At 35.5% G+C, this 19,219-nt stretch overlaps 1 protein-coding gene, 1 long non-coding RNA gene and 1 other non-coding gene across 4 annotated transcripts in view; 1 reads left to right on the forward strand and 2 right to left on the reverse strand.

Annotated features, from left to right (window-relative positions):
- Positions 1-16,140, forward strand: LOC132371567 (uncharacterized). The gene is made up of 3 exons (XR_009504879.1): positions 1-168; positions 1,941-2,061; positions 16,052-16,140. It is a non-coding gene; the product is annotated as an uncharacterized LOC132371567 (long non-coding RNA).
- The window catches only part of DBF4 (DBF4 zinc finger), a 25,407-nt gene continuing 10,393 nt past the window's right edge, over positions 4,206-19,219 (reverse strand). Inside the window, exons 4-12 of one of the 2 annotated variants that reach the window (XM_059932859.1) lie at positions 18,567-18,617; positions 18,011-18,080; positions 17,732-17,808; positions 14,868-14,904; positions 13,662-13,704; positions 10,873-11,001; positions 10,303-10,417; positions 7,108-7,232; positions 4,206-5,199 (exon numbers count right to left, since the gene is read on the reverse strand). In XM_059932859.1, coding sequence (XP_059788842.1) covers positions 4,206-5,199; positions 7,108-7,232; positions 10,303-10,417; positions 10,873-11,001; positions 13,662-13,704; positions 14,868-14,904; positions 17,732-17,808; positions 18,011-18,080; positions 18,567-18,617 — 1,641 coding nt within the window. Of the gene's footprint in view, positions 5,200-7,107; positions 7,233-10,302; positions 10,418-10,872; positions 11,002-13,661; positions 13,708-14,867; positions 14,905-17,731; positions 17,809-18,010; positions 18,081-18,566; positions 18,618-19,219 lie in introns of both variants that reach the window. The other variant, XM_059932858.1, reaches the window with a different exon arrangement.
- Positions 8,085-8,191, reverse strand: LOC132372280 (U6 spliceosomal RNA). The gene has a single exon (XR_009505148.1). It is a non-coding gene; the product is annotated as a U6 spliceosomal RNA (small nuclear RNA).

Genomic DNA, 19,219 nt, shown 5'->3' on the forward strand with positions numbered 1-19,219 from the left:
CTCTGAATGTTTTATTAGAGCGAATACTTAGTACTTCATAAAATCCCTCGCATTGTGTCCCTGACCTACAGGATAAGAATCATTATAGTGGGAGAGACAAAAAAAGAAAGAAAGAAAGAAAGAAGGAAGAGAGAAGAGAAGAGAAGGAAAAGGAAAAGAAAACACCAAGTAAGTGGTAATCTCTGAAACTGCCTCTATCCCTCAGCCAAATAATAAATCAAAAACACTATCTTAACCTGGGGTGGTGGTGGAGGAAATTAGTGAGCCTGTGAAGTATCTAAAAGATGGTTGATTCCCATCATCTGGGTTGTAAAGAATGACAGCAGACTGCCACAAACTGTGCTAAGTCATAGGCTCAACTGCAGTTGCAAGTGCCAGATGTGGTGTCCTTTCCATTGCACGTGAACATATTCCCAAGTACCTGGTAGGCAGACATTGATTGGGTAGATGCATAATTTCCATCCCTGTTAGGAAAATAAAAGATCAGAAACAGTGTGTATTCACAGGGAAAAGATGACAGTTTACCTTTGTAGTTTTACCTCAGGGCTATTTAAACTTTCTTGTCCTTTGTCATCCAGTAAGTTGAAGAGGATGCCACAGAGAACATCACATTAATACATTATATCAATGGTAACATATTTATTGGACGATATGAGCAAGAAGTCGCTAACATATTGGAAACTTTGATAAGACACCCTCCCTAGAGGGTGAGAGAGATACCGTAAGAAGGTTCAGGGACCTTGTCACATCAGTAATATTTTTAGAGTTCCATTGGTCAGGGGCATTCCAGGACATGCCATCCAAAGTAAAGGACAAATTATTGCACCCTGAACTTCCTAAACATGAAAAAGGTAGCATAATGCGTAGTAGGCCTCTTCAGATCTTGGAGGCAGTATATTCCAACTGGGAATACTGCTTCCACCCAGTGGCATGAAAGGCTGCCAGCTATAAGCAGAAAAGGGCTCTGCAGTCATGTAACCAGGCAGGTTCAAAGGTTCTAGAGACTTCAGTGGTAGGAAAGCTGGAGTTTATGGCAACCACCAATAGGGAATCACAACCGAGGCCCTGGGGGTTTTAGAATAAGGCCATGCCATCTTCAGTGGAGAATTATATACTTTATGAAAAATGAAGATAGTTTGTTGTATGAGATGATGATGTATGAGAGATGAATTACCTGACCATGGGGCAAAATCATCATGTGGTTACAACTGGCAATCTTGAGCTGGGGTTCTATCAGAACCATCCAGTCATAACTTGGAGCAGGTGCAGCAATAATCCATGGTAAGATGGAACTGGTACATACAGGGCTGAGCAAGAGCAGGACCCGAGGGTTTGTGGGAGTTGCACAAGCAGGCAGCCCAGACCCCCATGTCGTCCATCAATGTTGTATCAGTTCCTGTCTCTTGGGTCACACCTACAGGTGTATGGGCCATCCTTTAAGACCAGATGCAAAAAGGAGGAAAAACCCAAACTTGGTTCATGGACTAGTTGCTTCTGTGGTTGCAAGCTGGAAATAGATAGCATCCTCCATACAGCTCCACTCAGGGGTGGTACTGAAAGCCAGTCACAAGGGAAAATCTTCCCAATGGGCAGAGCTTCAAGAGGTGAAGCTTGAAGTCACCCCCTTTGTGTGGAAAGAGAAGTGGCCTGAGTTCAGAATATATGTGAACCCTTGGGCAGTGAGAAATGACTGGCTGTTAAGTGATTTGTGGAGAGAAAGATTGGAAGATTGCATGTCAGGGGGTAGAGGCACGTGGCATATGGGAGTGGGCATGAAGTTGTGAGCATCTTCATGTCATACGTTAATACCACCCTAATGCTGGCACAATGGGTACATAAGCAAAAGGGCTATGGTGGCAGGGATGAAAGCCACGTATGGGCTCAATGGTATGGGCTCCTATTCACTTAAGTTGATCTAGTGTTTCTGCTTTTGCCTGAAGTTCAACTTGCCAGAAACAGCGACCAACACTGAGCTCCTGATATGGCACAATCCCTCCAGGAGACCAACCTGGCACTTGATGACAAGTTGATCACGCTAGGCACAGTAACAACATATTCCAGGTAGGAGATTGTCTTTCTTGCTCATGCCATCACTTTTTGAGGATTTGATTTATTGGCATGGCATCATACATAATTTCATGTTACACCAGGGGGTTGACTGTATGGCGAAGGTGTTGGAGTGAGCCCATGGTCACGTGGTCCATGGTCTTAACTCATATAGAATCACCCAGAAGCTTCCTAAATGATAGAGTATTGGAATGGCCTGTTAAAGGCACAGCTGTAGCATTAGCTTGGAGGTGTGGAGGTGATATTTTTGAGGATGGGGTATCACCTAGGATGCAGGATACACTTTGAGTTCAAAACGTTTATATGGTGCTATGTCTCTGATAAAAGAATACATGGGTCTGGGAACCAACAGGTGGAAGCAGGAGTGGCCCTACTTGCCATTATTATTCCTGTGTCCCTCTTGTAATTTGTGCTTCCCATTTTATCAATTCCTGTTGAACTATAAGCTGCAATTACCACCTAGCCCCTTTGGGTTCCTTGTTCCAAGAGACCAGCAGACAGGGAGTCACCATCCTGGTAGGAGTAATTGATTCCGATCCATCTTTAATAAAGAACGTGCTGCCCCAGCTGCTGGGAGTACAGGCAGTAGACAGCTTACAGCTGTCAGCTCCTGAAGGAATTCTCATCTGCAGAGCCTCCTTGCCCGGTCATGCCCCATCTGAGTGGTCATTGAACCATTCACTGATTTACCAGTCAGCTTCACCTAGCAACTGCGAGATTCTTGTGGGGTCAACTATGTCCAAAGGCACTCGTTAGAAAACATCCTGCATGCTAAACTCCATCATAGAGTTTACTTCCTGTGGGAACCCAACCTGTGATGAGTTGCCGTTACGACTCAGTTTTTATACTGTTTGAAAGTGCTAAGACAAGGTAAAGAAAGAGATTTTATGGGATTACTATTAGGGGCAACTAATGTGGTCTTTGGGAGCCTCAAAGAGTTTTTGAAAAACAAAAAACGAAAAACCAACCATTTAATTTATCCCTTCAAAGTTAAAGATGTTTGTTAACAATAAGAGAACTGCTTTTGAAATGGTCACGATATGAGAGCATTTTGAAAATGGCTATTTGTCTGTTGTTACATGAGTTTACTACTGAAAATATGTCATTATATAAGAACCCTCATACTTATAAATGGAATTTTCTGTCCTGTGTAAAAATCTTCCAAGGGATTTTTTGTTTAAAACATAAACGCATGTATGCACTATAAAGGATATTTCAGTGATCCTCCTTTAAGTACAGCCATGAACAATAAAATTGTTAATTTTAGTTGACAGTGTATTCATATAATATTCATTGGCACTAATTTTTATTGTGAACCATCTACCGGTAAGAGTTGAAATTTTCCTGATATTTGAATTTTCTCTTCTCTAAATTATTGAATCGCCAAGTGACTGATCAAAGGCAATCTGCATGTTTCAAAACATATCTAGTTCATTGCCATCCTTTCCCTTTCCTTTCTTGATACCAAATTAGGGATTAAAGAGTCATTTTTGGAAGAAATTATTTCCAAAGGTAAATAAGAACAGTGGAAAAATTATTTCATTCCACATGCTAGCCTGGTTAAGTTTTTCCTCATGGCTTCTATTTATCTCTACAAATAACCTAACTCCTCAGTGCCAACACCCTAGCATGGTCCAACTAGTTCACCCTCATGTGTCAATGTTTCTGGTAATAATGATTTCCAGAACTCAGACACTGAAATACAATTTTTCCTTTCTGTATGAAAATTAGGTTTTTAAAAGCAATATTATCATGTTATCGTGGAAATCTGTTTTAATAGACAATAGATATAACTAGAATATCTAAATTTAAAATGCTAAATTTTGATATTCTCAAAATTTCCCTTGAAATTAGTTTTCACTGACATAAAGCAAACTTATTATTCATAATAGTTCTTAGAAAACAATTATGAACATAGTATGCAAAATAAGATGAGTCACAAGTTTATTCTACAATTTTTCTAGAATAGGTATTCAATTCTGTAGAAGAATGCAAACATCACCTTTATTAATATTTACATTTCATTCTGTAAACAAAATTGGCAAAACCTCACCTCCAAAACTAAGAATTTTAATACATATTTATAAAAATTTCAATATGATCTTCATTGCTTCTGAAAGGTATTTATTTTTTTAAATCTAAAAACCAGAAAATGTAGAAGTTGAAGGGGAAGAGTAAAACACTGATAACAGATTTGAATTTTCCTCTTCCCAAATATCTAAAACATCACATATACCACTGTTTTCGGTGTAGCTCGTGAAACCCAAAAATTCTGACTTTTCTTCACTGGTTTGAAATAAGTCCAGTAGAGATTGTACTGATGAGTTACAAATTCTGTTTTCTTCTTGTATAGTAAGAAATTCAGTTCTTTTCTTATATAACTCCACATTTGGTTCCAGATTTTCTTTTTTATTTCTTCCTAATAGTATTCTCACTTTCCGATGGATTTTACCAGAAGGTAAACTATCCATATTCTTGATGTCACATGGGTTGGCTTCCTCAGGAGGGCTTTGGGATGGAGCTTTTGCCTGAATTGTTAGGTGCGCCTGTGAACTGTTTATTGCTAACAGATCAGAATCATGATGAAATACTGAATGAAGGTCCTTTTCCTTCATATCCTTTGCTGGAAAAAGCACAGTATCTGACTTTTGTTTTGGCTGAGATGCACTATTATCCGTACTGAAATGAGAAACTTGTACAGATGCCTGTTGCCTACGTGGACAGTGATCCACCCTTACTTCTAAGTCATTTTCATTTATAATTAATTTATGTTCAGGAACATCAAGAATGCATTCCTGTTTATTTTTATGTGGAGACAGAGATATAAAATTTAGAGATATAAAATTTTCTTTTATGTCATTTTCAGCTGGATTTAACATGGAACATTTATTAGATGTTTTATCATCTTGTCCTCTTAATTCACTTGAAAGGTGTGGGATGTGTTCTGAAGTAGACATAAACTTTTGTTCAGGTTCCTGGGTTTCTTTATACAGGAAACCGTGCTCCATCACCTGTACATTTTCCCTGGAGTTTTTCTGAGAAGTATGTTGTAATTCCATCTTCTCTTTAGGTTCAGACTTTTTCAAGACATTTGCAGTAATAGGAGAAAGGGATCCAACACTGTATTTTATTCTTTAGAGGAAAAAGAAAAAAATTAAAATTGCTATCAAAAATTCCTGAGTATTTAAAAACTAAATTAGTAAAAATCTTTAAAAACTGTTTACAAAACTTATTTAACTTAGAAAACGCTACAAAAATATAGAACTTTTAATATTTAGCCAAATTTACTTTAGATGCTTTTATTTTTTTGGCTGCGCCGCGTGGCATGCAGGATCTTAGTTCCCCGACCAGGGGTCAAACCCATGCCCCCTGCGGTGGAAGTGGGGAGTCTTAACCAATGGACTGCCAGGGAAGTCCACTTTAGATGTTTTTAAAATAATAAAACTTTACAGATATAGCTAAAAACTCTAGTGTACCACTCCTCATCCACATTCTTCCACTTCCTCCCAGAGGTAAACAGTATTGTGACTTTGGTATTTAAAACTACTTTGATCATATAAATCAAAGAAAGATGATAGTAAAGGGATTTGGGTCTGTTCCTAATTTTTTCACTGTCCTGAAAAATTTCTTAATTTCTATGCTTTGATTTACATTAATGTTGACTTAGCATGTGGAGAATGAGTATTGGGAAACCTAAGGCAGAAATGGATATTTATTTATATTTAAAAATAAACAATCCAATATTATAGTGAGCCAGAAACCTTATATCATTATACTTCTAAAGATGACAAGTTAGTAATCCTTAAGTTTCACACACATATTTGACCTGAAACTCTCTTCTTCATGGAGCCTCTTAATATCCTTGGGATGCTAGTTTGTATTAGACAATCCTAAACTACTTACAAAGAGAAAAAAACTTAACAGCTCACTAATTATGTTTTATGTTATACATGTCACAGATAATGAAGAGAAATATAGAATTCCACCTGCCCCTTCAAAACCAGAATGGTTCCTTTTCTATTTATTTTGTTGATACTTAAGACTCCTCTTGAACAAATGGAGGATATAAAATGTAAAAACACTAGTCCAACATCACTCTTCTTTAAAGTCCAGAGATGTTTAAGTGACTTGTCTATAGAGATAAAAACTGTGCAGATAATAAGATAATTAAGGAATAAACCAGTTTAAATATAAGTATTAATTCAGAATTTTGCTGCAGAATGAGTTTTTAGGGAATTCTAAATTCTTACAGTAGCCCATATAAGTTTTAATAGTTGGAAATATGTTTCCTCTCCAAATATTAAATCAGTCATGAACAATCATTCTGAATGTTACAGAAATAAGAGGTTTAGGAACTGTTCTATCCAGATACAGCCAAAAAACTTTCTAGTTAATTTTCAGAAGCTGTAGCTTGTTATCATATTTTATAGTCTTCTTTATGCCTTAAGATTGGTCTAAAAACAGATATAAGGACTTAACAACCTATTGAGTTATTACCAATTCTAGGGTATATTCATATGAAAGCATTTCTTTTTTAGATTTATGGGAATAATCTTAATGAGGCTCATTTTGTCAATGTACAGTTACTGTATACTGAACATCACTGTATTCACACTTTATACAGCTCGGGCCAAATCTAGTCTGCCATCTATTTTTTTAAATAAAGTTTTACTGGAATATAGCCACACCCATTCATTTACATATTGTCTGTGGCTACTTTCATTGTACAATGGCAAAGCCGAGCAGCTTCAATAGAGATCTTGTGGTTCACAAAGCCTAAAATATTAACTATATGGTTCTTTATAGAAAAAGTTTGCCAACTCCCCTTTTCGACTATGTTAAGAAGAGAGCCTTAAAAGTAATAATAAGGTAAGCATTTTTGGTGGTGGTGGAGGAGGGAGAGAGAAAAGAAGGAATCAGTTCTTAACCATATTTCTATGCTGAAAATATAATCCTTCTAAGAACAGAAAACATTGCATTTATTTTTAGTTTAATGGTTTAATATTCTTGTAAAATTTAAAACTTGCGTTGATAAATTACCTTTTATTTTTAGGCATGTCCCTTTCATAGTCCACAAAGTCAAAAACTAACTTAGATACAATGTCATCAACAACTTGATAGTGATTACTCTGTGCAAAGTTTCTGTGTTGCTCACTTAGAAGATGCTAAAATAAAACAAAAAAGTATATAAATCATAATTATATTTTAAAAGCAATAGATACTTTTTTCTAGTATTCTCATGCCCCTAAAATTAAGTATCTAATAACTACTCCAAAGAAATATCCTTTAGCAGAACTTAAAATAAGTAGAATAAAAGTAACTGCTGAGAAACCACTAAAAGTACTTTGGTTTTTAGTCTTCCATTTTTCAATCAGAAAAGTCAAGTACTAATGAATTAGTAGTTTAAGGGAACTGAAAACCAGTGAGCTCCATCAGAAAATGAAGATAAAGCTGAAGAAAAACAACAGTAACATATAGCATTTAGAGTATGCTAATATTTATGAAAACACTTCTCTTTACTACTTTATTTTATCCTTATGCAATTACCACTAAGTAATAAGGTAGGGCTTATAAAATATTAAATACATGAAATGTTATGTAACATACAAGAATCTAAAACAAGAATCTAGAAGAGAGATTAAGTATAAAAAGATGAAGTACAACTAATGCTGGGAAGAATAAAAAAAATTTTGAGAATGAGGGAATAAATGATCTCAATTACCCAGTGCTTATGACTGAGTACGGAGAAGCTTTTCTCAATCTTAAGGGTGGTTAAGAACAAAAGTCAACAACTTCAGTGTATTGGGATAAAACTCAGAGGAAACTAAGTTCCTTCTGAATAGGTGGAATCTCCAGGCTAATTCTATCATTTGTCTATCAGCTGATCAGGGAATTGTAACTAGAAGCCTGTATCAAGGTGATCATGGAAGAACCTCATTTCTGTTTCCCTAGTTTCATATCATTTTAACTTTTTTTTTGGTTATCCATTTTATTTTATTATTTAACATCTTTATTTAAAAACATGGGAACGCTTCAAGAGTTTGCGTGTCATCCTTGTGCAGGGGCCATGCTAATCTTCTCTGTATCGTTCCAATTTTAGTATATGTGCTGCCGAAGCAAGCACTAATTTTAACTTGCAATTATTTGATTTTAATTCCAAAAACGAAATTCTTCACTGGTCACAAAAAATACAGTGTTCTGGAATATAAACGTATTCCTTCCTTGCTTGCAAAATTTACCATATACAAATTATGCATGCCCAGTAATGTTAAAACTAATAAGAAACAAAACATTAACTTTGTAAGTTCAGATTCTGTTTATTCATGTTCTTGGAAGGAAAAATAACTAACTGAACTAAGAAAAACAACTTCCAACTTTTGTGTAGTTCCTCTCTACCTCCACCTGACTCTTTTTATTTGTGCTTTAAGTCTTGATTTAAATGTCACTTTCTCAGTTGAGCCTTCCTTGCCCTCATTCTACATTCAGTACTCTCATTATTTATTACCACTGCACTTCATACTTCACTTTTCATCCTACTTGCAAATACATGTTTCATATCTATTTCCTCTGTCAGACCATAAGATGGTAAAAGGGTAGGGAATGTATCTGCCTTGTTTGCTGCTTAATTTCCTGTGATCAAATTTGTTAAATGAATGCCTTGACACAGGTGGAACCGAATCACTGTGAAATCAAAGTTTCAAAAAACAAAATATTTTCTTTATTCTTAGTGACTAGGGATCATATACATGAAAAACTGTAAAAAAATAAAAATAAAAATAAAAAAAAAATAAATAAAAATTTAAAAATATCCATCACAGCCTCTACTTTGATTTTCCTTTCTTGTGGTTGATTTTTAGCCCCAACATCCTCTGAGCATCAAACTAGGATCCACAAAATGATATTAAGGAAAACATCCATTTTAGATTAATTTATTGCAACAGCAACGTAGAATTTCAGGACCAATCTACAATTTAAATTTTCAAAATGATTTTTGGGAAGGGCAAATATTTCCGAGAAAGTTCAGCTTATGATTAAAAATAATTTTAAACTAACTAACTGTATTTTTCTACTTTATTATATAAGCTGAACACAAAAAACGGACACAAACTTTCAGTTATAAAACAAACTTCCAATTTAGAATCTGAAGACAGAGGTAGTTAATGAATCAGATATTTTCAAATATTTTTTCTCAACTTTCCCACCATCTTCTACCAAAACCAAGCACCAAAACAGACCGTCCTAGTATTTTAAAAATTAACAATTCAAACAATAACAGCTAATATTTAATAAGCACAGTGCCAGGTACTGTCCAAAGTCTCATAGACAGACAGGAAGACAGGATTCAAACTTGGGTTAGCCTGGATCCAAAGCTCTTGCTCTTTTCATCAGTTTACAAATTGTAATTGTTCCCATTTTTAAAACTTTCTCTTCATCCCATATATATTTTCAACCACTTCTCTTTCTGCTATTTCAAAGAACTGTCTCCACTTTCTTCTCATCCTCCCATTAGTAAATCACTTGCCCATTTTTTTAATGTTAAGGCCTGAAGCATGCAGTGACCCATGACCCATCCTCTCTCCCTCCCAACATCCAATCCACTGCAAATCCTCTTGGCCCTGCCTTTACAATCATATCCGCAAACTGACTTCTACCACCATTGCTCAGTCCACCAGCATCTGTTCTTTGATCCCGTCAGTTTCATTTAGCACTTTTGCATTGCTTACTTCAATATTCACAAGTCTTGTTCCCTCAACTTCTCTCAGGTCTCTACTCAAATACCACCTCATCAGTTAGGTATTCCTTGTCTAGTCTAAATAAATAGCAACACCTTCATTCCTGCTTTATTTTCTCATAGTGCTGATCGAATGTTCTCTCTATATACTTCACTATTCTTTTATCCTGTGGTTAGCTCTCTCTCCTCCCCTTCCACAGAATGTAATCTTCACAAGGGTTGCGAATTGGTCACTTTTGTTCAATGCTGTTCACCCAGAGCAGTAATTGGTACACAGCAGGTGCTCAATAAATATTTGTTGAGTGGACAAAAATGATTTTTCAATACACATTTCCCCACTTTGGGTTCTTAAAGTTCAAGATAATTCTATCAAAAAGAAGTATCTACTATTTAATAATTACCAAGTTGTAAACCACAATCAAAAGAATAAGCTAAAATTTAAACAGCAAATATTATTCATAGTTTTAGAAATATCAACCCTCTAAATACAAAATCACATTTACAGTATCGAGATCTTCGTATTTCTGCAAGCAACATTCACAATATCCCTTTTTTTTCTTCTCTTTTAACTGGAGTTGAACTGGGATTCCACCACATTTATCACCATCTGTTTGGATCCTGATAGAAATATATGGTAAAAGATTAACCGCTGAACGTAAGGAGTAATTTAACAAAATTTACAGTCCTCAACTATCAAACAGCATCTGCCATAATTTGCAGAGATTTATATAAACAAATACTTTTAGCCATTTTTCTTTTTAAGAAATTGAGAAGCAAACTGAGAATGTAACGATTATTCTGGAGAATATATCAGATCACTGAAGAGAAACAACACATTTCAATTATTTGCAAATATTTTTAAGCTCCCCCCCACCGCCCCCATCTAAAGTGTCTAAATGTGACACACTTTAAAAAGAGATTCAGACTTTAAATCTAGCAAAGGGGCATTACAAATATCCAGGGGAGAAAGCACAACAGTGATTAGAAACACACACACACACACCATGGCATTAAATGAATTATTTTAAATATTTGTTTAAAAAGATAAAAAATTACTTGACGGTTAAACCAACCTTAGTTTAACCTGAGTTTGCTTTTGGGTGGTAGATGGCTTATCTACATCAAATGGACTGGAGGGCTTCTGAGCAGAATAGTTTATAAAAGGCATACTGGTCAGCTGAAGATAAAATGGCCTATAAAGCCTAAAAGAATAAAAAGACAAATACATGAGAATCTTTATGATGAAAGAAAACATGTTTGAAGTCTTATATTTCAAAATCATGTAATTCACCTGGAATCTGAAACAAACAATAGGAATCAGTTAAAATTTACTATCTTAACTATTTACTATTCTTAAGTGCACAGTTCAGTTGTATTAAGTATATTCACAATGTTTTACAACTATTAATACCTTTCCATATCTAGAGCTCTTTTCATCTTTCAAAACTGAAACTTTGTATCCACATATAAAATAAAATAAGTAACTCCCCATTCTCTCTTCCCCACCAGCCCCTGACAACCACCATTCTACCTTGTTTCCATGAATTTGACTACTCTGGGTACCTCATTAGGTGGAATCATGTAGTATTTTCCTCTTATTTCATTAAGCATAATGTCCTCAAGGTTGATCCATGTTGTGGTATGTGTCAAAATTTCATTCCTTTTTTAAAGTTGAATAATATTCCATTGTATGTATATACCATATTATCCATTCATCTGTTGATCAACATCTGGGTTGCTTCTGCCTCTTGGCTATTGTGAATAGTGCTGCTATGAAAATGCATGTGCAAGTGCTTCTTCTAAACCCTGTTTTCAGTTCTTTTGGATATATACTCAGAAGTGGAGTTGCTGGATCATACAGCAAGCAGTTCAAAATTTTTGAGGACTCTCCATACGGTTTTCCATAATGGTTACACCATTTTCTAATCCCACAAACTGTGCATAAGAGTTCCAATATCTCCACAACCTCACCAACACTTATTTTTTCTTTTTAAAATAGAACCCATCCTAATGGTTGTGAGGTAACAGATTTCTCATTGTGGTTTTGATTTGCATTTCTCTGATGATTAGTAATGTTGAAAATCTTTTCATATGCTTGTTGGCAATTTGGGTATGTTTGGAGCAATGTCAAGTCCTTTGCCCATTTTTTAATTGGGTCATTTGATTTTCTGTTGTTGAGTTCTTCACATTACTATCTTATTAGATATATAACTTGCAACTATCTTCTCCCATTCTGTGGTTGCCTTCTCACTGTGTTATGTCTTTTGCGCACAGAAATTTATAATTTTGATGTAGTCCAATTTAGTTATCTTTTTGTTTCTGCTTTTAGTGTCATATCCAAGAAATTACTGCCAATTCCAATGTCATATAGCTTCCCCCTGTGTTTTTTTCCCAAGAGTTGTATAGTTTTAGGTCTCTGACTCATTTTGAGTTAATTTTATATATTGTATAAAGTAAGGGTCCAACTTCATTCTTTTGCATGTGGCTATCTAGTTTTCCCAATACTGTTTATTAAAAAGACTGTCCTTTCCCCAATTAATGTTCTTGGCATCCTTGTCAGCAGTCATTTCATCATATATATAAAGATTTACTTCTGGGCTCTTTATTATATTCCATTGGTCTATACATCTGTCTTTATGTCAGTACCAAATTGTTTTGGTTACTATAGCTTTGCAGTAAGTTTTGACATTGGTAAGTGTAGACCTCCAACTTTGTTCTTCATTTTCAAAATTACTTTGGGTGCTCAGCGTCCCTTGAGATTCCATATGAATTTTAGGATGGATTTTTCTCTTTTTGCAACAAAAGTCATTGGGATTTTGATAGGGATTGCATTAAGCCTGTAGATCACTTTGGGTAGTACTGACATCTTAAAATATGAAGTCTTCCAATCCATGAACATGGGCTGTCTTTCCACTTATTGATGCTTCTCTAGGCCTAATTTTATTTTTTAAAATATTTATTTATTTATTTTTATGGCTGTGTCGGGTCTTAGTCGTGGCACGTGGGCTCTTCGTTGTGGCATGCGGGCTTTCTCTTCTCTAGTTGTGGCGCGTGGGCTCCAGAGCATGTAGGCTCTGTAGTTTGCAGCACACAGGCTCTATAGTTGAGGTGCGAGGGCTTAGCTGCCCGCAGCATGTGGGATCTTAGTTCTCCGACCAGGGATTGAACCTGTGTCCCCTGCATGGGAAGGACGATTCTTTACCACTGGACCACCAGGGAAGTCCCTCCAGGCCTAATTTTAAATTGTACTTTTTTTCTCACAGTAGCACATTTAAAAAAAAGCGTTCAACACATCTTTGTCACCTCAGTGAGCACCCAAGAGAATTAATCACACATGTCTAAATGAGTAACTAGAATGTCAAGAGAAAGAAATCTAATTCTCCCACGCCAAATTAGCCTACTTATATCTGTAGTCTTCATTAAGATTATTCTACAGAGCTTCAGAATGAGTTTGGGAAAACTACCAAATTAGATGTTATACTCAGATTTTGTATTTCCAAGTAGTAACTAATAATTTCTTTTTTACAAATGTAGATGCAGTCTTTAAGTAGTAGTTCTAAATCATATGGTATTACCTTTAGCCAGAGAATGGTTATTTGAAATACTGAAAAATGAGTTGGTCTCATGATTGCTCTAAACTAGATTTTCAAGGAAGCATTATCTAAAACCTACTGAAACTAAATTCAGTCCTTGAGCACAAAGTAAGTAATGCTACTTTTTGAAACTGTGCCACACGCATTATTAATATCATATAAATCTAACGTAAAGGGACCTAACAGTATTAGCGGGAACAGTTTAATTAGTTAGATTTTCTCCTTTAATATTGTATTTAAATCACACAGATTGAATTTAAGATACTTACTGGCTTATATCTTCCACCTTTACAAAAGGCTTTTTGAGTCTACCTGCTTGGGAATATACAAAACATGATATTAGATGCTTACAAATCCAGAGTTTTTTTTTTTTTCCAAACAAAACTACTCTGGCTAAAATAATCCAACTATGTATCCATTATCCATTTCATTTCAATTTGAAGTTTTCAGCCTCAGGTAAGGTAGCCTACAATTATAAATCCATTTCCAAAATGACAGAAGTTCTATCTATATTCTGCGATTCTTAAACTGAATGGATCTCCTAAAGGATCTATAAGCAGAATTCAGGAGGATTTTGAGCTAGAACAGGAAAAAAAATTTAACTTTTATGTTCACTAATCTCTAACTGAAATTTAACATGTCCTTCAATTTTGCATATAAGCAAAAGAATCACAGTAGTATTAGCAGTGCTTGTAATTTTTATTTATTTTATTTATTTATTTTTGGCTGTGTTGGGTCTCCCTTGCTGCACATGGGCTTTTTCTAGTTGCGGCGAGTGGGGGCTACTCTTTGTTGCGGTGCGTGGGCTTCTCATTGTGGTGGCTTCTCTTGCTGTGGAGCATGGGCTCTTGGCGTGCGGGCTTCAGTAGTTGCAGCACGCGGGCTCAGTAGTTGTGGCTCACGGGCTCTACAGCACAGGCTTAGTTGCTCCGCGGCATGTGGGATCTTCCTAGACCAGGGCTCAAAACCGTGTTCCCTGCATTGGCAGGTGGATTCTCAACCACTGCGACACCAGGGAGGCCCAGTGCTTGTAATTTTGATATCAGTTGAAACATATTTTCATATCATATTAGTTACTACAAATATCTCAAAGCATCATTTACACCCATCACTTCAAAACAAAATTACAGGAGCAATTATAATCACTGCTAGAGCTTTTTAATGTGTAATAAAAACAAGTATGTAACTATTTTATACTGAAAAATATTCTGATAACTGAATTTCAGTATAATTCATTTTCTTAGTAATATAATGATAAGAAAAAATGTTTTAAAAAACATTATTCTAGCAAAGGTCCATAGACTTTACCAGACTGCCATAGGGGTCAGTGTTCTAAAGAAAAAAAAAAAAAAAGGCTAAGAACCACTGAAAAAGTCATTTAAAGGGATGGTTACATGATTTTTTAGAAGATTTTTATGTTTTATTCTATTTTCTAAAAGCAAAACAAACACACTTAAGGAAATCAAAATACTTACTTCTTGCTTTCTGTGTGCCAATACTTACTCCTTTCCCCTAAAAAAAAATTTATATATATATATATAAACATATATATGGTGAAAACACTGGGCTTGAAAGTACAGTGAAAACAGCTACTGCAATTGCTCAATATCATCAAGATTAAAAAATCATACAGGAAAACAACTAAATAAAGGGAGGGTGATTATTGCAGTTTCATGGGGAAAAAAAGAGAAAAAGCTGCTTTTCAAAATCAACTCAACCAAATAAATGAAACAAAGATCATTCAGGAATTAAAGATTTTAGCCAGTGGTATGGAACTTAGTAATACAAGCTCACTTTTACAATACCCCCAACAAATATTTTGCATTTTAGCTATAATGTCTTCACAGAAAGAAATCAACCAATAAAGAAAAGGCATGGTTAGTAAAATAATCTAAAAATAGTCATGTAAGTTATTTTTATGCCCTCATTCGGCAAAACCTTTGTGATAAACTCATCAAAGGAATTACTAAAAAATTTATTAGCCTGTCAATTCCAGCCAAGAAGGAATACGTTCAATATGGTCCCTCCCCACTGATGACAATAAAAACTCTGGACAAAATTCAATAAGCAACTACTTGAGGACTAAAAGTAAACAAAAGCAGGTATATTGCAGAAGGAAGACAAAACTTGGAGAAGCTAACTTTAAGGGGGTACATTTCCCATCCCCCTCTCCCCCTTTTCTCTTGCAATGTTTCCTTAAGAATGGACCTCTAGTCATGAGATTCGCAGCAATAGCAGAGCCAGTGGCGATTACTCCTATACAAACCCTATCTTTTTGGCTACAAAGAATCAGGAAAGAGGCTCCTGCCGTTCAAAGAGTACAAAGGGAATCCCTGTATTATTATTATTTTTTTTAAATTTATTTTTATTTATTTATGGCTGTGTTGGGTCTTCGCTTCTGTGCGAGGGCTTTCTCCAGTTGTGGCAAGTGGGGGCCACTCTTCATCGCAGTGCGCGGGCCTCTCACTATCGCGGCCTCTCCTGTTGCAGAGCACAGGCTCCAGACGCGCAGGCTCAGTAATTGTGGCTCACGGGCCCAGCTGCTCCACAGCATGTGGGATCTTCCCAGACCAGGGCTCGAACCCGCGTCCCCTGCATTGGCAGGCAGACTCTCAACCACTGCGCCCCTGTATTATTTCCTCTTTCTTTTTTCCCACAGTTCTGACCTGAGAGTGGGCCCCAGGTACGAAACTGCAGCTGTAAAGGTGCCACAGGCAGCCAAACTTGGAAGCAATCAAGATGTCTTTCAAAAGGTAAATGGGTAAACTGTGGCACATCCAGATGATGGACTATTCATCGATAAAAAGAAATGAGCTATCAAGTGACGAAAAGATATGGAGGAACTCTGAATGCCTATTACTAACTGAAGAAGCCAATCTGAAAAGGCTACATACTGTATGATTCCAACTATATGGTATTCTGGAAAAAGTAGAACTATGATGACAGTAAAATGATCAGTCTTGCCAGGAAATATTCTTAACTGGCAACCACAGCATCCTTCCAAAATACCTATCCAACCAGGTTACTCTCCTATTAATTATCTCTCAATAATGTTCCAAAGCCTTCAAGATAAAATCTAACTCCTTTATAGAGCGTGCAAGGTCCATCTGAACTTGCTAGTTTTTCTAGCTTCATTTCCTGTCACTTTCCCACTCAAAGATCAGGTTGTATTATACTGCAGAAAATTTCCAAAACATGCCATCCTACTTATGGCTTCATGTCTTTATATGCATTCTTCTATAATATTTATTTACCTTTTAGGTTCATTTAGGGATTAGGTGAAGAAACAGTGGACCACACAAGAATGTTCTGAGATATGAGAACTATAAGAAAGCAAAGGGACGAGAGAAGTTCCAGAGGAAAGTAAGTTCAAGGAGGAAGTGAACAATAGCTGAGAGAACCAATATGACTGGTTTTAAAAAGTGTACACTTGATTTGCCAACTTGGTCAGTAGTTTTATACCTCATAGGTTGAAGAGTGAATGGGAAGTGTAAAAGTGGAAATGTGAGATGTCTGGATGATATAAAGACTGAATAGTCGGTAGGGACGAGAGGTCAAGGAAGGTTTTATTGTATTTGTTTTAAAGCAGAGGTCCCTAACTGTTTTGGCACCAGGGACCGGTTTCATGGAAGACAATCTTTCCACAGGGGTCGGGTGGGGGGCTGTCAGTTCAGACGCTAATGTGAGCGATGGGGAGCGGCAGATGAAGCTTCGCTTGCTCGCCTGCTGCTCACCTCCTGCTCTGCGGCCTGGTTCCTAACAGGACCCGTGTTTTAAAGGATAGAAGAGGCTTGATTCTATTTAGAGGGTTTGAGGAGGAAGCTAGTAAAAAGGGAAGAAACTGAAAATATGGAACATTAGGTCTAACAGATGACAATGCCCAATGCACTTGTTTAACAAATATTTTGTGGTCAGGCCACACAGTCATACTATATGACAAGATTTATAGAGCAGTTGAACAGTAAGCCTACTTCCTATTTATGTTCCCAAACGGAGTATATTATACATACCAGGAGCTTCTCATGTAATATGTTAATTGTGCTGTTTTCCTTCAGAATGAACAAAACTATGTTTTCTTGGTTGCAGCAGCAACCAAAGAAGAAAACAAAACTATGCCACCATCCCTGGAACAACTTTTACCTCATGAGTAAATCCTAAAGTAAAATGATATGCAAGAATTTATTCAAATAACAGAAACATGCATATATAGTACACAGGATTACCCCTAGGATATTCTGGCAGTAATATTTTCCACTTGGCAAAAAAATTTAGATACATAAATAAAAACCAAGCTTACCATTTTCTTTAATTAGTTTAAAAATTAAGGAAAATAACATACCCCATCTCTTATAGAAGTACTTGATTTCTTGAGTAAATACAATTCTTTTTTCTTTTGTTCAATGTAGTTTCTAATGTCTTTATTAAAAGAAAGAAGGGTTTAAGATTAGCATTTTTACCTTTGGAGTTAAATGCTGCTATTTTCTTATAATTATAGTAAATTTAGATGAAAGAAATACCCTTACAGGTATCTCTTGCTATCAGAATTCTATCTAAAATTAGGAATGAAGAGACAGACACTTATAACAAATATTGTCAAAAGCAATAATAAAATACTTACCATCAATATGAAGAATTTTTACTCCCCATGATAAGGCGTTTGATAATATACTGTTTGAAGGAATAAAATCCTGTTAAAAAAAAAGTTTGATAGTTTTTTCTAGGAAATTACTATTTTAAATGAGCTAAATTAAAAATATTATCTGAAGCTTAATGTCACTGGGATGGTTATTCAGAACAGACCCTAAACAGTTACAATAGCTGTGAGGACATCAGTTTTTTTCTTCTGAAATTTCTAAAACCATTTCTGTTTAATACACTCCCATATTCTTGACAATTAATGTACCCTGTAGCCTTACAGTTAATAGTTTCAAGAAATTATCTCTTTTAAAGACACAAAAATGCCACAGGCTTCAGAAGTGTCCAGTAATATTTTAAAAGGCCACAAGATGGAGGCGTTTCTTCATGAAAAGCAGATTCTGTTCTTTATGAGATACATGCTGATATTTACGCTTTTCCTATGAAAAATGAGGAAAAGATTTCAAGAACATCTCTATTTTACACTTCAGTTTTTAGTCATAGAATATACACTGTGAATTTTTAAAATTCCTACTTACATGGTCCTTGATAGCTTTTTCAACTAATAATTTTCCTCTGCTCAAACACACCTATAAAAAGACCAGAGATCAAGTTATAACATAGTGCCTCATTGGAAAAAATTTTAAAAAGATAAAATAGCTAAAGCAAGTAGATAAAATTTAAAGATGAATTTTAATATAAATATGAAATTTAAAATACATAAAGTTTATTTGTACAAGTCTTAATGACCATCAACATAATAAATGTACAGTAAAAAGTGATTTCCTTAGGGTCTTTGTTTGTAATAAGATCTCCTATTAAAAAGTTTGTTTCTTCTTTTTTTGGTAGAGCCTAAACTCAGCTTAATGAGACCCAAGGTCAGTTCTGTAGTAAATGTTATTCAACATGAAAAATAAAATAGGTTGATCTGAAACTCTATCTATAATTAAATAGTTTATATTTTAATTTCCTATTTAACCAAAGATCTAAGGATATGAGTAAACCGTATATACTGTTTTTACATATTTCACTTTTACGTATTTCACTTTTTAAACAAAACACTAGGAAAAGCAGTTGAAATGCTAATAGCAGCAATTAAGTTGGAACTAGTCACTGGTGTACAACCTTGTTCCTCCAAAAAAGCATTAACTGCAAGAATGTATGAGGCTTCCTTGGTCTCTTCTTCTTTGAC

The sequence above is a fragment of the Balaenoptera ricei genome, chromosome 9 (genome assembly GCF_028023285.1).
Source record: "Balaenoptera ricei isolate mBalRic1 chromosome 9, mBalRic1.hap2, whole genome shotgun sequence".
Taxonomy (NCBI): Eukaryota; Metazoa; Chordata; class Mammalia; order Artiodactyla; family Balaenopteridae; genus Balaenoptera; species Balaenoptera ricei.